Consider the following 18,542-nt stretch of genomic DNA (forward strand, 5'->3'; position numbering starts at 1 on the left):
TAATAATACACTGACTCAAATCTCTTCAAATTTAAATTCCTAAAATAGATTTTTAAAGTGGGTTAAACGATAACAGGCAGCCCATCCCTATTGAAACTCGACATTTTCCCGATATTTCGTCATATGACGTATGACGCATTCTTCAGTAATCTCACATTCGGTAACGGCTATTGAAACTGATATTTTATTAATGTTAGTCTCGTATCCATAGTGTTAAGGTGTAAACTCAGTGTATTTTCGCTTATAATCAATTGTTTAACACCAAAAGATGGCCGCTCCACCGATTTATAATCCAGTAAGTGCTTATGCAAAACTTTCATTATGTTGTTTGTCTCGATTATGAAAATAGGATATGGCTCTTTTTAACGTTTTCAAGGGCACCGCCGCGGCTTGATAGCTGTATTATTTGCCGTGTAAACACAATATACGTTGTTGTTTTATCAGAAACCATTTAAAGGCACATCTAAAACGTTTTTGTATACGTTAAATGGGGTTTCAAGGTTTTGCCGGCTCCACGGTGCATTACTCAGTCACGATTAACATTTACGATTATATTTTTCATTTTCCTCTTGTGCAATATATGAAAAGGTTATTATCCAAAAACATAATTTTACCTTTTTACTATTTTTCTTTGTATATAGTGTTAATTTTATGTTTATGAACTAAATTTTATATGTAACATTAGATTGAAAAAGTAATTATACATTCCATTAGTTTTATTCACTATATAATTGTCAACAATTTCTGTTATTTTTCAACTCTAAATTACAAATATCCAGGAAAAGTAAACCTCAGAGAAATGATGTCTGTGACAAACTATTGAGTGTAATAACTTTGGTGTCATTTGAGATTTAAAAAAAAACCTATAAATGACAGAAGAGTTCCTACATATGATATCATTAACTAAATTGATCTGTCACCACGGAACACCAGTTAAATGACTAAAACACTAATTGATAGATAAATTGAAGTACTTCATGTCACTTCCCTCAATTTGGTAAATACATTGTACATTATTGTATTTTGCTTTTTTAATGTTTGAATTCTATTACATTGAAATCATTTAATAAACAAATAATCCAAATAATAGTAATGTCCAGTCCTGATAAGAATATGTATTGAATTACAATTAATTCATCAAAATCAGTACAGTTAGGCTCTAGAGCAGGGATTACCAAAGGGACCCCCTGGGGTCAATATTGAACTTAAAACATTCTTATTTCTCACTCTGTCTTCTATTGACTTAAATCAGAATAAAAATAATAATAATAATGGATTTTAAAGGTAGATAATTTGGACATTTGGGTCTGAGATAACAGTTCAGTTTGGAAAAGGGGGTTACTTGTCAAAAATAGATTAGGGATCCCTGCTCTAAACCATTGCAAAGGATCTTAAATAGATATATACAGTCAAACCTAGGTAAAAAATGGAGCTCAAAACTTTTCTTGGGTATAGAGGTTTCACTCTAACCTAAAATTCTCACTTATGGAGTTTTTTGGTTAGGACCGTCCAAAGAATTGTTCATCGAGGTTTCTTGCTTATCCATGTTGAACTCTATATAAATACATACATATGCATGAAAAAACCGGAATACAGTGGAGATAAACAACCTCCTGAGTCGGTTTACATTTGATGGGTCCTATATATAAGGGCCAAAGTAACAAATTGATAATTTTTACTTTTTTGTGTTCAAAGCTACCTTTTAGTTTAACATGTACTAAACAATAAACACATTTATAGGTGTAAATGTTATTTTTTGCTGAAGTAAAAGTGAATATGAGGTCTATTTTTCTATATCGTTGAAACTTTGAGATCCTATCCTGAAATGTTGTCAATTTGCACATTGGGCCTTATTCGTATGAGCCATTTTTTTTAATAATAAATGTGCCACTGTAAAAATCTGTTGTTTTATTACTCCGAGCATTGCCACATTTCAGTTTCTGCTTTTTTCCAGATAGTGCCATGTGTGCATCCCATCCCCGGGGGCATGTTCCCAGGCAGAATGATCCGTTTCCAGGGCAGTGTGCCCCCTGGCGCTCAGAGGTATGAGTTAAATCTGTTACAGGCATAAGGAAATTGCAAAATCTAGCTAAAATAGAACAAGTGTTTTTTTTTCATAAGAAACATTTTTCATAAACATCCAGAATCCCAAAATCTTTTTTTAACCATAATCTTAGCCTAGATATTTTTTGGTATGCACATCACACAATCTAAGTTACAATTATTGCTTCCAGGTTTGCTATAAACCTTCAATGTGGTCCCAACACGGAACCTCGTGATGACATTGCACTCCATCTCAACTTCCGCTTCATAGAGATGTGTGTGGTGCGTAACCATCTGACAGCTATGAACTGGGGGGTAGAGGATACTGCTGGAGGCATGCCGCTAGCCAGGGGAGAGGCATTCGAAGCTCTGGTGCTGTGTGAACCGCAGTCTATGAAGGTGAGAACTTGGATAAATATAAACACACTCTAGAATACAGTGTTTGAGTTAATAATGTAAACTGGATATTAAAGAAAATGGATAGATAGATAGTCTTGTCTTACTTTTGAAGTATCCATGATGTTTTGTTGTCAAATTACAGCGCCATCTAGCGATTAAAGTAGCCTAGTTTGAAAGTAGTACAACTGTGAATTTCAAAAATGGTTATCTTTCTGCGTTTCGTCTGACGTGTGTGTGCCGGAGTCATAATTTTAATGCCTTTTCCCTGTGCGTTCCCTCTTTCATCGATAAGAGGTAGGCAACGCATTTGAAATTGCGGATGTCGACGAAAGTTCAGGCCGTTTACTTGCCTTCTTTGATATAAAAAATATCAAAAATAAAATGAGTGGTGACTTGCCATGAGGTGATAAGTTATAACTTTAATTATAACAGGTAGCGTTGAATGGTGTCCACTTCTGCGAGTTCCCGCACCGTCTGCCGTACCAGCGTATCTCTCACTTGACAGTGGACGGTGACGTCATGCTGCAGTTCGTCGGCTTCGAGGGTGCGCAGGCGCCGCCTTCACAAGTCTTCATGGTAAGTTGAAACCAGTGACTTCAGAATGTTTTTTTAACAGTTTATAACGAAATTAAAATGTATGTTACTCGGAGATAATGTATTATTGTAATGGGGGAGGAATTTTTGAATTTGTTTGTGTACTTTTTGAGTTGATTCATAACAAATACAAGAGAATAGAATACAGAAGAGAGAATATAGAAGAGATTATAAAGAAATTATATTTTTCTCGAGTATAGAGGTTAATTTTTAACCCGAGTTTCTTGCTTATTGAGGTTGTCTGTTGGAACCGGACAGTGACTCGCTTATAGAGGTTTCTCTATAGTTGAGACAGTTGACAGTATACAAATATGAAAAACTTTCCTTATATATTGATGTACAATTTTTACATTAAATTTTCGTAATATAAGTTTTTAAAATAGTTGAAACGTCATTATTTTTAACCAAGTTATTATGTTTTGAAATATATTTTTCTTATTGTTGTATTCCAGTCGGAGCCTCCAGCGTACGGTGCGTATGGTGCTCCGCCCCCTGTGTACGGAGGACCCGGATATGGTGCACCTCAAGGTATGATCCTAACATTTGTATAGATTTGAGATATATAACTTAATACTTACTAAGTTTCTAGGTTGGTATATAAATTTGAATTGCTTTGAAATGAAAATAGATGTTGCATGATATATGATTTATAAAAATAATGTTTAAATTAAACCAAATACCTTTTTTTGTGGAAAATCTTCAAATAAAATATAATTTTGAAGTAAAATAATATACTTTTGAGTTCGGACCATAATTGTTAATTAATATTTTCGAAGTTTTCAGCATCCATTTTCATATAAAACATTATAACTGATAATTGTCTGGTTTTAAAAGACGATACGCTTTTAGACAAGAATAGCATGTTGTAGTTATTTCTTAGTTCTTTATTATGGTCTAACATAAGATTAATACTAACATGGTATTTTAAAGGTTAATTAAAATATTTTTATATCCACGGAAATAAATTTTAACAAGTGAAACATTTGAAAATATAATTCCCGCCAAGCCTTTTGACTTTGACATTTGTCATAGATTATGAAAGTCATAGATTAAGTATCCTATCAAATGGGTAATAACTTAATTATTGTCTGTGATTAATTTTAAATTTTTTTTCATTTAAATATTTAATTTTTTTTAACACATTTACCATTGCATGAAATGGGGTAAATTATATTTCTTATACTCGTCCTTTTTAACAGTATTTTTTTTACTAACCATTGCCAATAATAATGCTGAAAAATCTAAATTTCATTATTATTCTATAAAATTTCGATTTTGATTATTTTTTTATTTAAATAAATAATATTTTTGCGCATTATTATCGCGAGTGAAAGTGTATTTACTTACAAAGAAGGTAAGTTTTTATATATATATAAATATTACGCGTGTTGTATGTATATGTTTGAAATTTTATAACATGTCTTTTTTGGTTTTTGTTTATTTACTTTCACATTAAAAAATATAAGTATATTTTTATCTTTATTATTTGTTATATTTTTATCCTGTACCCTCTATTATATGCTTTTTTGTTTTATCAACGAAGGAAATTTCACGCGACTTTCATATATGTTGTTAACTAAATTTTTATTAAAGTTTATTGTTTTTTTTTTGTTATGTATTGGGTACTTCTAATAAGTAACAATAGTCACTTCTGGGCCTTTTATCTTGTTTAAATTCTTTATTTTATTTGTTAGCCTATTTTAGTAAAAGCTATGGGTAACTTGGTTGGTATTGGTGTCATGTGGATGTTAATTCTACTGTTTTGGTAGTTTTTTTATAAACTGGCAGCTTTGTATTTATTTATTTTTTGTTTTATTTTTACGCAGGCTTCTACTGATGGCTTGTAGCTGACGCGGACGATGTTGCAATGTAGGTAGTTTTTTTTTAATTAATACCGTAATACGAACTCTTGTTTGAAAATAAATAGTTTTTGTTACTAAGATAAAGTCAAAAAGAAACCATGGACTAATATAAATTCCTAGCATATTTTTTAGTAATAATAAATTTGACAGAATTCGAAATATGATTGGATAGTTAATTTTAACCAAACCCTTTATTATTATTTGTGTATTATTTGATGTAATTATTTATATTTCAGGTGCACCATGAGAGACTTGAAGTGCGCTGTTTGAAGAGTTCATCTAAGATTCTATATATTTCATTTTATAAATCTTTTATATGCCAACTTCATATTATATTGTAATATAATTATATTTGTGATTGTTGTCGTGAACTGTTCTGTTCTGGATGGTTCTGAAGTATTCTTCATCCAAAAAAAAATATATAGCCTAAGCTTATTTTTTTTATTATTAGATTATTTTTTGGTAGGGAGTTGGATGTGTTACTGGCAACATTTTAACATTTTATCTAAATTTATTTCTATTAAAATTGTAATTTGCAAAAAAAAAAAGCATAATTTTTTATATTAAATTAATAAAAATTATGAAAAAAATCGTTGGTTCCTATAATTTAAAAAGTTTCTTTTAACACTGGCATTATTAAAAAAAATATGCTATCGAATCTATGTTCAAGTAGAAACTCCCTCCATTAAATGAATATAGATTAAATAATTGTTATTTAATTAATAAAAAATAAAGAAAGGTATTTGGCTACGTTAGTGATGTTTTTATGTAATTTTAAGATTCTTGCAGCTTAAAAGTTGCTTTGTAATGTTTTTTTAAAATTTATGTACGCACCTTTGATTATTTAATACAGGAATTGCATTTATATAATTTTGTTGTTTTATTTCGAAAAAAAAGATCAATATGGCGCTAAAATTTTGATTAGTTGACAGCTGTCAGTGTGATTAGGGATGGGTAGCACGATTAATCGATTATGGTGAAGAATCGATTGAGAATTTTTCTAAATTGGTTTTATTTACAATGACTTATTATTAGGAGTTTTGGTAATGTATGTATAGATCAATAAGGCTGTATATCTGAACCGGTGAGTGTAAGTCGAACTAAATAATGACAGTCCACTAGCGCCCCCATGTCAACGCTTAAAAATGTCACAAGATCCTCTTTGTCCTGTAACTGGCGTGTCATTTTTAGCCGAGTTCAAAAAGAAGGAGGTTATCAATTCGACTGTATATTTTTTTATGTGTGTTACTGCGAATCTCCGCCCCTGGTGGTCCGATTTTGATAAAAAATATTTAAATCGAATAGAAGTGCTTGCAGATGGGTCCCATTTTTTTTTAAATAACTAGTAGATTTTAAATTTAGCTTCAAATTTCGTTGCGAAAAATAGGGACATTTTTGCTTTCAGCGCTTGTTTTCTTTCATGTCTAAGTAGGTATTATATACATCCTGACAGAACCAAGAGCGATATCAACGCCTCAACTTGTTTTAATTTAATATCAGTTGAGATTTAGTTTATAAAGCTGAAATATTTTTGTTTCGTTGTCCGTAGGTCTTTCTGAAAATGTATATTTGTGGAAAGTTAATTGAATGAAAATTTAAGATAGTAAAAATTTGATAATGCATTTAAAATTTATGATTAACTCTACGAAATGTTATTCAACCTGTTGCTGTAAAAAATCATCAATCTAAAAACCCGTAAAAATTATAACATCAACTGATTCTAGACTTAATAGTTTTTGCCAGTAGTTAATTTTAACATTTTTACGTTTCAGGATTCCAGACAGCTGGTGTAAGTATTCTATATAAATCCGTATATACTTTAAATATAAAAATACATCAATAAATAATTTTATTGATATATGTAGGGGTATGAGACGACGTACGTACAGGGTCAGCCGCAGCGGACGGGGCTGGGCACAGGCGCGGCTGTGGGGCTGGGTGTGGGAGCGCTGGCGGCGGGTGGGCTGGCTGGCTATGCGCTAGGCGGTGGCTTCAGCAGCAACGACTCGCCTAGAGAAGAGGTAATTTTCAAGTGTGCTTGTGTGAAAATTTGTCTTACAGGACCATTTGTATCAAAAGAGAAGGCAATTTCATTTCAGAGCAGGAGGCGTTAGTTATTCAAGTTCAGTTTTTATCAGTTTTAACAGACACCAACAACATCTATTGCATGATTAGGCCTCGCCCGTTGCAATACCACGACCATACAGAAGACAGGCGTCATGTCTAAGCAATTCCGCGTACTTATGAGTGTGCGTGTCGGAGGCCTTTAGTCCCATTTACCTTCCCAACTTTCTCTTACAAGGAAAGGATGGGAAGGGTAAGTGAATTTGACAGAAGAGAGGACGCATAAGAAGGGTAAATATTCACTTACTGTGCGTTTATTAAAGGTAAACACCGCATCTGTAATTCCGGATGTCTATGGGTAGAGATCGCTTTGTCATTTCGGTAAATTCTGGTTGCCGCTCGCTCGTTTGCCACTTTATGATATAAACAAATCAAGCTTGGATATACTTATTAATGTATTCAACAGGATTGTTTTGAGTATTTTTATATAAATTTAAAACGTACCAATCTTTAGAACTTGACTGACTTATTGAGATTTCTTTCGTTGTTTTGCAGGTTAATGTGTCATCATTTTCAGAAAATGTCGATTTCGGTGGCGACGACTGGATCGAGTAATCTAAAATATAGGAATATAACGACCTAACACACCTATAAATAAATGTAAAATGTAAGCAAACTGAACTTACCTAGAATAAAAATGTGATAGGTAATTGCAATAGAACGGAACACTTTGTGAACAGGAAATTATTTTCTTATTCAGTCGATCCTCAATCGATACATCGGATAGGTATGCAACATGCACATCACTACAATTTGTATTTCAAAATGGCGACTGTTAATCAGCTGATTCAGTTATCAATTAAATATGAAAATAACACATTATTAAAAATTTGCTGCAAATAATTAACATATTTTCTAACAATATTTCTTGGAATAAGAAAGTGGCAATGATAATCTATGTCTTTACGAAAAAATATTCATTTTTGGTAAAACTATTTCTAATGCATTTGGAGAAAAATTACATAAATCAATGTGAATTTTTAATGAGTGAAAAATATTTCTTGTACCACTGTCAAGTGTTGTTCTAGCTGATTTATTAAATTTAGCTAATTTTACAAAGTAGTTATTATGTTATAGAGTTATACCTCTAGACGGAGCGTTAAGCCTTTTTGTGGTAAATTTCCCCAGTGTTGTCACTTACATTACAATATTTACATAAAAAGTAAATTAAATACAACCTCTTTTCTTATGTTCATATTTTTTTTTGTTAGATTTAGAACATTTTTAAAATATAATTTGTCGTGACATTTTTAATACAACATCAGTTTTACAACAACAATAAAAATTAAATAATGATCAATATTTTAATAAATGCTTCAATTTATTTTACTTTTTATACACTAAAATTACCCGAATTTGGGAATATTTTGCATTGTACTGGTAATTATTTGGGTCACGCATACAAACATTTTGACAATTGTCATACAATTAAACGTCAAATTTGTATGAAACGCTTCTTCTAGAGGTATATATCTACGCCTTTAGTAAAATACAGAGCATTTATGTTAGGCAATAAACATAAATATAAGCAAATATTATCACATATATTCATTTATATTCAGTTTTGTTATTCATTGTGTTGTTTTTATTTGTAGGTTATAATAGTAATTGCAAATTTAAAAAAAAAATGTTATTGGCGAAAAATATAATTAATTGATAATGTTACTATATAAAATATTTATATAGAGTTATTGTTTGGTAAAAAAATTTGAAATGAAAAATTGTTAATATCGTAAATATGTATTTAAAAAGCCTTAAACGAGCCTTTCTAAATTTAGATATAAATTTTCAATATATAGCTAAGAAAAATATAGATTATTAAAAGCTTTGTGCGGTATTGGATTACAGATAAAAAATACTAATAGAAGTTATTGTGGAGACAAGTACAATATGGAATATGAAATAATATAATAAAAATACTTTTTAGCGAATAACAACAAAACAAAATTCGCTCAAAACAATCTTTTGTAATATTTTATTTCTAATTAGTTTATTGATTTTTAATTCCAATACAAATATGTATAAAAAGTTTTTATTGTATGTACGACTTATTTATAAGAAAAAAAAAAAAATCAGTAATAGACCAGCCATAGAGGTATAAATTAAAAAGTTTTTTTTATGTAGGTTATATTAATATTTGTGCGCACTAAATCTTACACTTGTGTTTAGTTTGATTATTTTAATACGAATTATCAATTATTGATTTATTAATGTTATTGGTGGAAGGATTTAAACACGCAATTAACAAAAAAAAAAACTGATTTATGGTCTTATTAGTTTAAAAAATAAATCGACTAATTTGTAGCTAATATTTTCTGAATTAAGAAAGTACATTTTCAATTCTAATCTACCAATAACATCGGTTTACCGCCATTTTAGTTTTAAGTCAACACCGAGCAGCCTTCAAATTTGCACTAACGCTTGGGAGTTTTTGTAAAAATTTTGTATCGGTTGAATAATAATTAAATCACAAATTTTTATTGCTATAATAAATTTATCAATCGTTATTATTATTTTATTTTACCTAACTTTTTTAAATTTAATAGATATTAAGGGAATTCTTAGTGAGTGTCCCTTTCTGTACGTCTCTACTGAGGAGCATGGATCTTATCCTAAGTTAGAGATGACTAGGACATAGTCAATACTGACTCAGTGCGAGTTGACTTCACATATATCATTGAATTTCTTCTCAGATATGTGCAGCATCACGATGTTTTCGTCAGATAAATGTACATATGTAAATCGAAAAACACATTAATAGATGGCGGGATTTGAACCCAGGACCTGTTGATTGCAAGTCAAGTGCTTAAGATGTGAAGCAGATCAGTGAACCGGTTCTCAGCTTAGTTGAATTTGTACCTGAATATAGCGTTGCCAGGCGTCTAGATAAAGCCGGACCATAGGTAGGCTTTTTGATTGCGTGTCCGGACAAAATAAACTGTTGTGAAGCTACACTATCAAATGACAGCCTATATTTATTACTAGTTTTTTTTTATACCGCAAGAAAAATAAACGACTAACAACAGTTAGTCGTCAATAAAAATCATGTAAATTGTATAAAATGTTATATTTGTATGTCTAAGCGAGATCCGGAGCCCAAAGTTTGAATGTACGGTCATAGGAACATGTCGCTATGTACTTGTTGTCCAGGGAAATGTCCACACTCATCACCTGAAAATAGATATTTGAACTTTCTAGGATTAATCTATTTAAGATAAAAACTAAATAGCAAATAACATAGATAACTAAGTTACTTTTGGGGTGAGCTCCAATACACTAACCCGCACCCACAATAAAAGGCGTTTATAATAGTAATAGGTACTTGTTAGTCTATTGAGGGTGTATGTTAGTCTGTTGGGGGTACTTGTTAGTCATTTGGGGGTACTTGTTAGTCATTTGGGGGTACTTGTTAGACATTTGGGGGTACTTGTTAGTCAGTTGGGGGTGTGTGTCACCTTGTTATCGTGTCCTGAGAGTGTACGCAGTGGATGCCAGGCTGGGTCAGACCACAGTTTGCCGCTGCCATCGTACGAGCTGGTCGCCAGGTAGTGGCCGTGACTGCGCTGATATCTCACATCTGTATAAATATAATAATATAGCATAAGTTTCTAATTTAATATAAACTTTTGTCCGATTTTAAAATTAACTAACCGCTCACTAGATGCGTGTGCGCAGGTATCGTGTAAATTGGTGCTCGTTTTCTTATGTCCCAGATTTTTGCCTGAAAAATAAGTCTGTTAAATGTCTAATTTTACAAAAAACATAATGTATGTATGTATGTATATGCCTGATGGTCAGCGGCGGCAGTGGCGAGGCGATGTCCAGCAGGATGCCATGCAGCACCAAGTACAGGTCCAAGATGTCCCTCAAGGAACATAACACAGCGTCCAGTTCGGACATCCCATACACGACCGAATGCATCCATACCACTACAAATACAACAAAACACTAGATTCATGGATAATTTCCTTCCTAAAACAATTTCTCATCATCATCAGCTCACTATACGTCTCCACTGAGGGTCTCAGAGTCTACCCTAAGTTAGAGATGACTAGGACATAGTCAATGCTGACTCAGTGCGGATTGACTTCACATATATCATTGAATTTCTTCTCAGATATGTGCAGCATCACGATGTTTTCCTTCACAGTAAGAATGTCGAATAATTGTACACATGTATATCGAAAAACACATTGATACATGTCGGGATTCGAACCCAGGACTTGCAAATTGCAGGTCAAGTGCTTAACCTCTGAGCCACCAACACTATAAAATATTTCTACGAACCTATACTTAAGAAAAAACTTTTTAAATAACTGAAACCTATTGGCGAATGAACAAACTACCTAAAAGAAATGCCTTGAATAAAGTACTGAAATTTAAATAGACTTTTTTTATATCAAAGGTGACAAAAGAGCAAAAGGCCACCTGAATTCGCCGAAATAGCGAGGAGACTGTTGCCCATAGACATCCACAAATGTAGATTACGTTGCCTTTAGTGGACAGGGGAGGGGACGCACACAATAAGGATACTTCCCCTTCCTATGAGGCCCCACTTCCCCATCTCATCCTTTCTAATAAGAAAAGGATGGGAAGGGATAGAGGACTAAAATACTTAAAAAATTCTTACCCAGTAGCGGCTAAAGAGCCATCTCCTTGAAAAGCGATACTGTACACTTGTTTAGCGTGACCTTCCTGATGGAGGACCTCCGTTGCTGTAAGAAAAGAGGACCCCTTTAACAAATACATGTGTATTGTACAATACTGAGAAAATCATTAAAATAGTACATTAAATAAGAACAATTAAGTGATTATTTATGGATTGAGTTGTAATGAGTATATTTTGTTTTCTTTTGTAGTTTATATAACTCCTAACTATTCTAATATTGTTTAATGCCCATGTGTTGCCATCTAACGATGTTTCTTGTTAAATCACTGAGCTGGGTCCTCGCGATACAGGCTGCGCCTAGTGCGAGGATCCTGAATAATTCACTGTATTTTTGGATGACAATAAATATTTTTTTCATTTTTTCAATTTTTTCATTAAATACGGCGGCGTAACCGATACGTCAACAGATGGCGTTAGATACATATAGCTAAGTTACATAAATAGTCAACAGATGGCTAAGTTAAATAACAGATGGTAAGTTGAAACCAATAGCTAAGTTTCCTAAATATACAACAGATGGCGTTGTACCGTTAAAACTAAGTTCCATAAATACGTCAACAGATGGCGCTAAAAAATCATTAAAATAACTTTTCTGTCCATTTGGTTTTTTTAAAGCTGAAATTGTTATTAGATTTTAAAAAAAAAATACAAATATGTAATATCAATTGCCCTTATTTTAGAATCAAAAATCATAGTCGTCATATAGTATACAAGAATCCTTTGTGTATTGCTATTGCTTTTGTCTGCGACTTCGTCTGCTCAGAATTAAAAAAAAAACTTAATAAGTAGCCTAAGTGCTCTTCCAGACTATATTCTACAGCTATACAAAATTCAATTAAGATACGTTGAGCCATTCCGGAGATAACTTCAAACAAACATCCATCACATATTTATCCATACATACATCCAAACATTTATAGTAAGTATTGTTTACTGACCTGTCTCAAGATCCCAGAGACGCCAGGAGTTATCGAAGACTGTGGTGGCGAGGAAGCGACCTGAAGGATGGAACTCAACTCGCGCCACACGAGCTGGTCCATGACCTTCCAACGACGCCATTGGACCTTCACTATAATATACAATTATACAAGTTAAATACTTCGATAAGTTTCATTTCATACGGACTCAGAGTCTACCCTAAGTTAGAGATGACTAGGACATAGTCAATGCTGACTCAGGGCAAGTTGACTTCACATATATCATTTAATTTCTTCTCAGATATGTGCAGCATCACTGATGTTTTCCTTCATCATAATAATGTTATGATTAAAGCCTTATTAATATACATAAAGTTATCACAACACCTCTATATATATAAAAGAAAGTGGTGTTAGTTACACTATTTATAACTCAAGATCGGTCGAACTGATTTAGCTGAAAATTGATGGGGAGGTAGCTTAGACCTAGGAGGCAGACATAGGAACTTTTTTATCTTGTGTGCATTTTTTTTATTCCGCGCGGACGAAGTCGCGGGTAAAAACTAGTTTTTTTAATAATTTCTCATATCCATTAACTTTAAGTGTCGGAGGACTCTATATATTCTTCTTTCTTCTATAAAGATGGGAAATGGATATCTGTGCGTTCCTTCCTCTGTCAATTATAGATAATGTATCTAATATTACGGATGTATATCACTTCGCTATTTTGGCGAATTCATTATATTATTTGCAAGATGGACTGATGATCTGGTCAAGGTTGCGGGAGTATCCTGGATGCGGGTTGCACAGGACCGAAATGGATGGATGGATGGATGGATTATATTATTAAAAAAAAAAACCTGGCAAAATTCCAGAGATGAACGCTGCCGTCGTATGCACATGAAGCCATTGTACAAACTTCTGATTTCTCCTCAGTCTCCATAACTTCTATATCTGTGCCATCTTTTATATTATTTATCTGTAATTATTATAAAAAAAATATCCTATGTCACTCTCTCACATATTACCTACATTCCAGTAAAAGATCCACCAAAATAGGTCCATCCATTCCGGAGATTACCCGGAACAAAGTCAAAACTTGTACACAGACAGACATAACAATTGATTTTTCTTTATATTTATAACACAATATGTTATTCAATGTTCACAATATGTGATTTTTTATCTATATTTGTAACTATTGTAACTAAATATAGATTTAGTTACAAATATAGAATACTGTTCTAAAAATAAAAATTTAGTATTACAAAGAGACATTCCAATTTTATATACATATGTTCAGTACAGAACAAGAAATAAAAAACTGCTTGCAATTAGGTTAGATGCGTTTTTATTTGAAAGTTAGATTAGTAGTATTACATGTTAGCGCGTGAGTGCGAGAATGAATAGAATGAATAGAAATGAGTAGAATGACAAGAATGAGTAATTGAATGACGTTCCCGCGCCGCTCCGCCAGGTGCGTGAAGTTTGGCGCAGACAACATATACACTAGCTATCGCCCGTGACTCCGTCCGCGCGGAATTAATAAAAAAACTTAATAAGTAGTCTATGTGTTCTTCCAGACTATGTTCTACATCTGTGACAAATTTCAACAAGAGTCGTTGAGTCACTCCGGAGATACCTTCTAACAAACATCCATCCATCCATACATCCAAACTGTAAAGTATTTGTTGGGTATGCGCTTGAACTGCGTCTGAAATAGATTAGTTCTTTAACTACCGGGTGGTTTTATTGACGTCTCACAGACATTCGCATTTATAATATTAATTTAGATATAAATCTGAATAATATTATAAATGCGAATGTATGGATGGATGGATGAATGAATGTTTGAAGTTATCTCTGGAATGTCTCAACAGATCTTGATAAAATTTGTCACAGATGTAGAACATAGTCTGTAAGAAGACAAAGGCTAGTTATTAAGTTTTTTTTCTTATTTCGGGCAGACGGAATCGCAGGCTATAGCTAGTAGATTACAATACCTTATGTTGGAAGTGAGATGGCAACACTGCCTGTGGATGGAAGACAGCGCTGCTGACATTACAAGTGTGACCCTTCAATGTCTGCAGCGGAGTGCACTCCGGCACTGACCACACCTTGATAAGACCTGACCTGAAATATAAAAAATAAAGATAAAAACTACATTTTAAAATTATTGAAGCATTTTTAATTACTTAGGCTAATTTAAAATTATGAAATACTAGCTGTATACCGCGACTCCGTCCGCGTGGAATTAAAAAAAAATCTTAATTAGTAGTCTATGTGTTCTTCCGGACTATGTTCTACATCTGTGACAAATTTCATTAAGATTTGTTAAATCGTTTCGGAGATAACTTCAAACAAACATTCATCCATCCATCCAAAACATTCGCATTTATAATATTAATAAGATTAACAGCCTAAAAAATAAGTTTCAAACTTCTAACTATAAAAAATGACTACTTCCATACAAATTTCAACCCCCACTTTCAACCTTTTACAACCCTTTTTTAACGATACATACAGAATTACTTTCACATCTATATATATAAAAGAAAGTGGTGTTAGTTACACTATTTATAACTCAAGAACGGCTGAATCGATTTGACTGAAAATTAATGGGGAGGTAGCTTAGAACTAGGAGACGGAACTTTTTTTATCTTGTGTGCATTTTTTTTTTATTCCACACGGACAGAATCGCGGGTAAAAGCTAGTTTATAATATTAGTTAGGATTACAATTCCCTTTAATATGAACCCTAGCAAGGTGAGAGGTGTAAAAGGTGATGTACTCACCAGCTGGAGGTGATGAGCATTTGACTATCATCACTGAACCTGCAGAAGCTGATGGGACGACTATCACCTATCTAAATAATACCAAAAATATATAATTATTTTTATATCAAAGTTATATTTTATAACATAAAATAGCTGAACCGTCAAATGTAAATTTCTAATGTAAAAAAAAAAACTATTACAAGGTGGCAAACGAGCAAGTGGCCACAGGAATTCGCCGAAATGGCGAAGCGACCGCTGCCCATAGACATTCGCAATTGCAGATGCGTTGCCTACACTCAATCGAAGGAGGAGACGCACAAAAAGAGAATATTCAACCTTCCTATGCAAATCCAGGCAACACATCTGCATATGTAGTTCTCCATAGGCAGCAGTCGCTTCGCTATTTTGGCGAATTAAGGTGGCATTCCTCGTTTGTCACTGTATAATATAAAAAAGGTAGGTTAAGAAAATTCCAGAAATAACAGACCTGGCTACAATATATAGACATGGCGGAGGCCTTCCTTTGAGACTCCTGCTTTGCTGCGGCACGCACACTGCCGGGTAACTTTAGTTCTTCACGGGCCTTCATTAACCTGGACAGGTTAACAAGGTTAAATATTATAACCAACACAGGTTAAATAAGTTGATATACTTTTATGAAAAACGTCTGTTTAACAAATTTCTTAAATTCTAATCTTTTAAGCTTTCTTAGGGCTCATTTAACTTTAATTTTACCCTGGGTGTAACTTACCGTTGTTTAGCTCTAGGCAATGAATACCTAGCTATCCACAGTCTAGCATCTCTCAGTTCCGGAGGACCTTCATGGTACCAGGTACCTTCTCTTCCTCTGTCCCTCTCTATTCTGGCTTCTTCCTCTTCCAATTTCTTGTGTATAGCATCCTCGCCAAGACTGGAATAGTTTAGAATTATGAAGTTTTCCTCATGAATTATTTTTTTTTAATATTTGGAGACTAGATGCAACAGAAACAGTATTTTCTATTATCAATTATCAAACTAATATTTTAAATGTGAATGTTTGGATGGATGGATGGATGTTTGTTTGTATCTCCAGAACGGCTGCATGGATCTCGCTGAAATTTGCCATAGAAGTAGAACACATTGGCTGCTAATTAAGACTTTTTAAATTCCGCATAGACGGAGTCACGGACGGCAGCTAGTTTCCATATATTTTTAATACATTCAACTATAACATAATTTAAAAAATTTGTGGATGGATTAAATTGTTACAATATTACTAGCGCCAACTGCATTTTAAATAGTAAAATAACATTTTCCTTGCATGAATTTTAATGAATTTTCTTCTTTTCTTCTTTCCTTTCTAATGAAATTACTTATTGTAATAACTTAACCTGACTCTACACTTTTTTTTATAACCTAGCACAACTGTGGTATATAAAATTAGATAAACAAGTCGCTTAGTGGACAGAATATATTAAATACTTCACTTACTAACTAAGCAGATCCCTCAAACGAACTCTCCTCTCAGCTGGACCTTCACCAAACAGGCACACAGGCTCACCAAGTTGTCTCAGACTTCTCCGCACCTGGTATAATCAAGGTTTTTAATTTCCCACCCATTTTAGTGAAATGTCAATTAATGCAATTAGGTTGAAAACTTTTAAAGGTAAATATTATTTACACTCTAAATTACATCTCTTTAGGTGACAATTAGATTTATAATAATTCCGATCTGATGTGAAAGTATTGAAGTATTTCCATGTATTATTTTAAAGTCTTTCTGCTCCAAATATTTATCATTAACTAGCTTTTACCCGCGACTCCGTCCACGCGGAATAAAAAAAAATGCACACAAGATAAAAAAGTTCCTATGTATGTATCCTAGTTCTAAGCTACCTCCCCATCAATTTTCAACTAAATCAGTTCGACCGATCTTGAGTTATAAATAGTGTAACCAACACAACTTTATTTTATACATATAGAAGATATGAAGATTTATATTAACCCATCATACTTTGGATAAAAATAATACTAAGAGAGTTCGACAGACATGTCAAGCAGTGTTTTACACTTGTACACTTAGGGGTACACTTAGTGTACTATGAGGGAGCATAACAAGCGGTAATTTCTTAGTTAAAATTAAATAAAAGAAGCACCTCATCATCATCTGTAGATACATTCAGTTGTCTTGCTTTTCTTCTCCTTTCAAACTCTTCCAATAGAGCCTTTTTATCTTTGGACATTTCCTCTTCCAGTTCCATATATTCTGGAAATTTAAATGTAAATCAAATGCTATCAAGAAGTAAAGGGATAATTCTGGTTGAAAATCAACAGTTATGATACATAATAAATACTAGAAATTAATAAAAGTTGATCGTTACCAAAGTTTAGAACTTACCATTTGAAATTTGAATATCACCAAGATCTTTGCCGCCATTGTCTTCGACGCCTTCCCTGGCAGCGGCGGCAAGAGCAGCCAGCCGCGCCTTCTCCTGTTCCTCAAGAGATCCATAATGGACTTGTTTAGCCTTTTTCACCACCACTTCTTCATCATCAGACATATTGAGGTTATGTTTAAGTTTATAAAACAATAATAGAAGAGATTTCTGGAAGTCTTTCGATTTTAATTATTAGTTCTATAATTACGATGGCAGTTTTAACATTAAGTTAATTAAAAATCAAATAAATCTATAGTTTACCGAAACAAGCTAAACAAACAGAACTTCTACTTCGCGATACGTTTCAAGCATGTAATATGAAATAAAATTATTAAAATGGCAAAGAAATGTTGTTTAAAGATGAAATAGAAAAGTTTAATGACACAAATATAAGGGAAGGACAATAATGGCGTAGGGAAATTTTTAATTTAGTTAATTTACCAATAAAAAAATTCGTTGAAACTTTACGTTAATTTGTGAAAAACATAAATTGGAACGTATTGCAATAGACAAATGCTTAAAACATCGTTCCCCATATTATTACGGGTAAAGCAGGCATTTCTCCCTTTTCCATCCCGATGCTACAATCGAACCAAAAAAAATGGTAGAAAAAATTATTGTTATGGCCCATTTACCTAATAAAAATGCAATAATAGAAAAGCAAATAAATTTCGTCGAAAGGTATTTTTGTGAGGTTAGGGAAATTTTTAGTGTTTGATACAAACACCGAAACTAGCAATT

The 18,542-nt window shown here is 32.9% G+C and overlaps 2 protein-coding genes across 2 annotated transcripts; one reads left to right on the top strand and one right to left on the bottom strand.

Annotated features, from left to right (window-relative positions):
* Nucleotides 1–105: 105 nt before the first annotated feature.
* On the top strand, nt 106–7,874 carry LOC106720867 (galectin-5). Its single transcript, XM_045685015.1, has 8 exons — nt 106–295; nt 1,955–2,043; nt 2,235–2,442; nt 2,875–3,018; nt 3,489–3,564; nt 6,671–6,687; nt 6,764–6,919; nt 7,518–7,874. Exons 1-8 carry the CDS (start codon nt 269–271, stop codon nt 7,575–7,577), a joined length of 777 nt encoding a protein of 258 aa, XP_045540971.1. The 5' UTR covers nt 106–268; the 3' UTR covers nt 7,578–7,874.
* Nucleotides 7,875–10,092: 2,218 nt separating this feature from the next.
* LOC106720866 (U4/U6 small nuclear ribonucleoprotein Prp4) lies at nt 10,093–18,080 on the bottom strand. The gene is made up of 14 exons (XM_045685020.1): nt 17,762–18,080; nt 17,520–17,629; nt 16,855–16,949; nt 16,136–16,294; nt 15,872–15,977; nt 15,403–15,473; nt 14,612–14,741; nt 13,469–13,587; nt 12,630–12,760; nt 11,653–11,737; nt 10,810–10,951; nt 10,674–10,743; nt 10,478–10,599; nt 10,093–10,193 (listed from the first exon to the last, which is right to left on the bottom strand). Exons 1-14 carry the CDS (start codon nt 17,922–17,924, stop codon nt 10,101–10,103), a joined length of 1,596 nt encoding a protein of 531 aa, XP_045540976.1. The 5' UTR covers nt 17,925–18,080; the 3' UTR covers nt 10,093–10,100.
* Nucleotides 18,081–18,542: the final 462 nt, after the last annotated feature.

The sequence above is a fragment of the Papilio machaon genome, chromosome 28 (genome assembly GCF_912999745.1).
Source record: "Papilio machaon chromosome 28, ilPapMach1.1, whole genome shotgun sequence".
Taxonomy (NCBI): Eukaryota; Metazoa; Arthropoda; class Insecta; order Lepidoptera; family Papilionidae; genus Papilio; species Papilio machaon.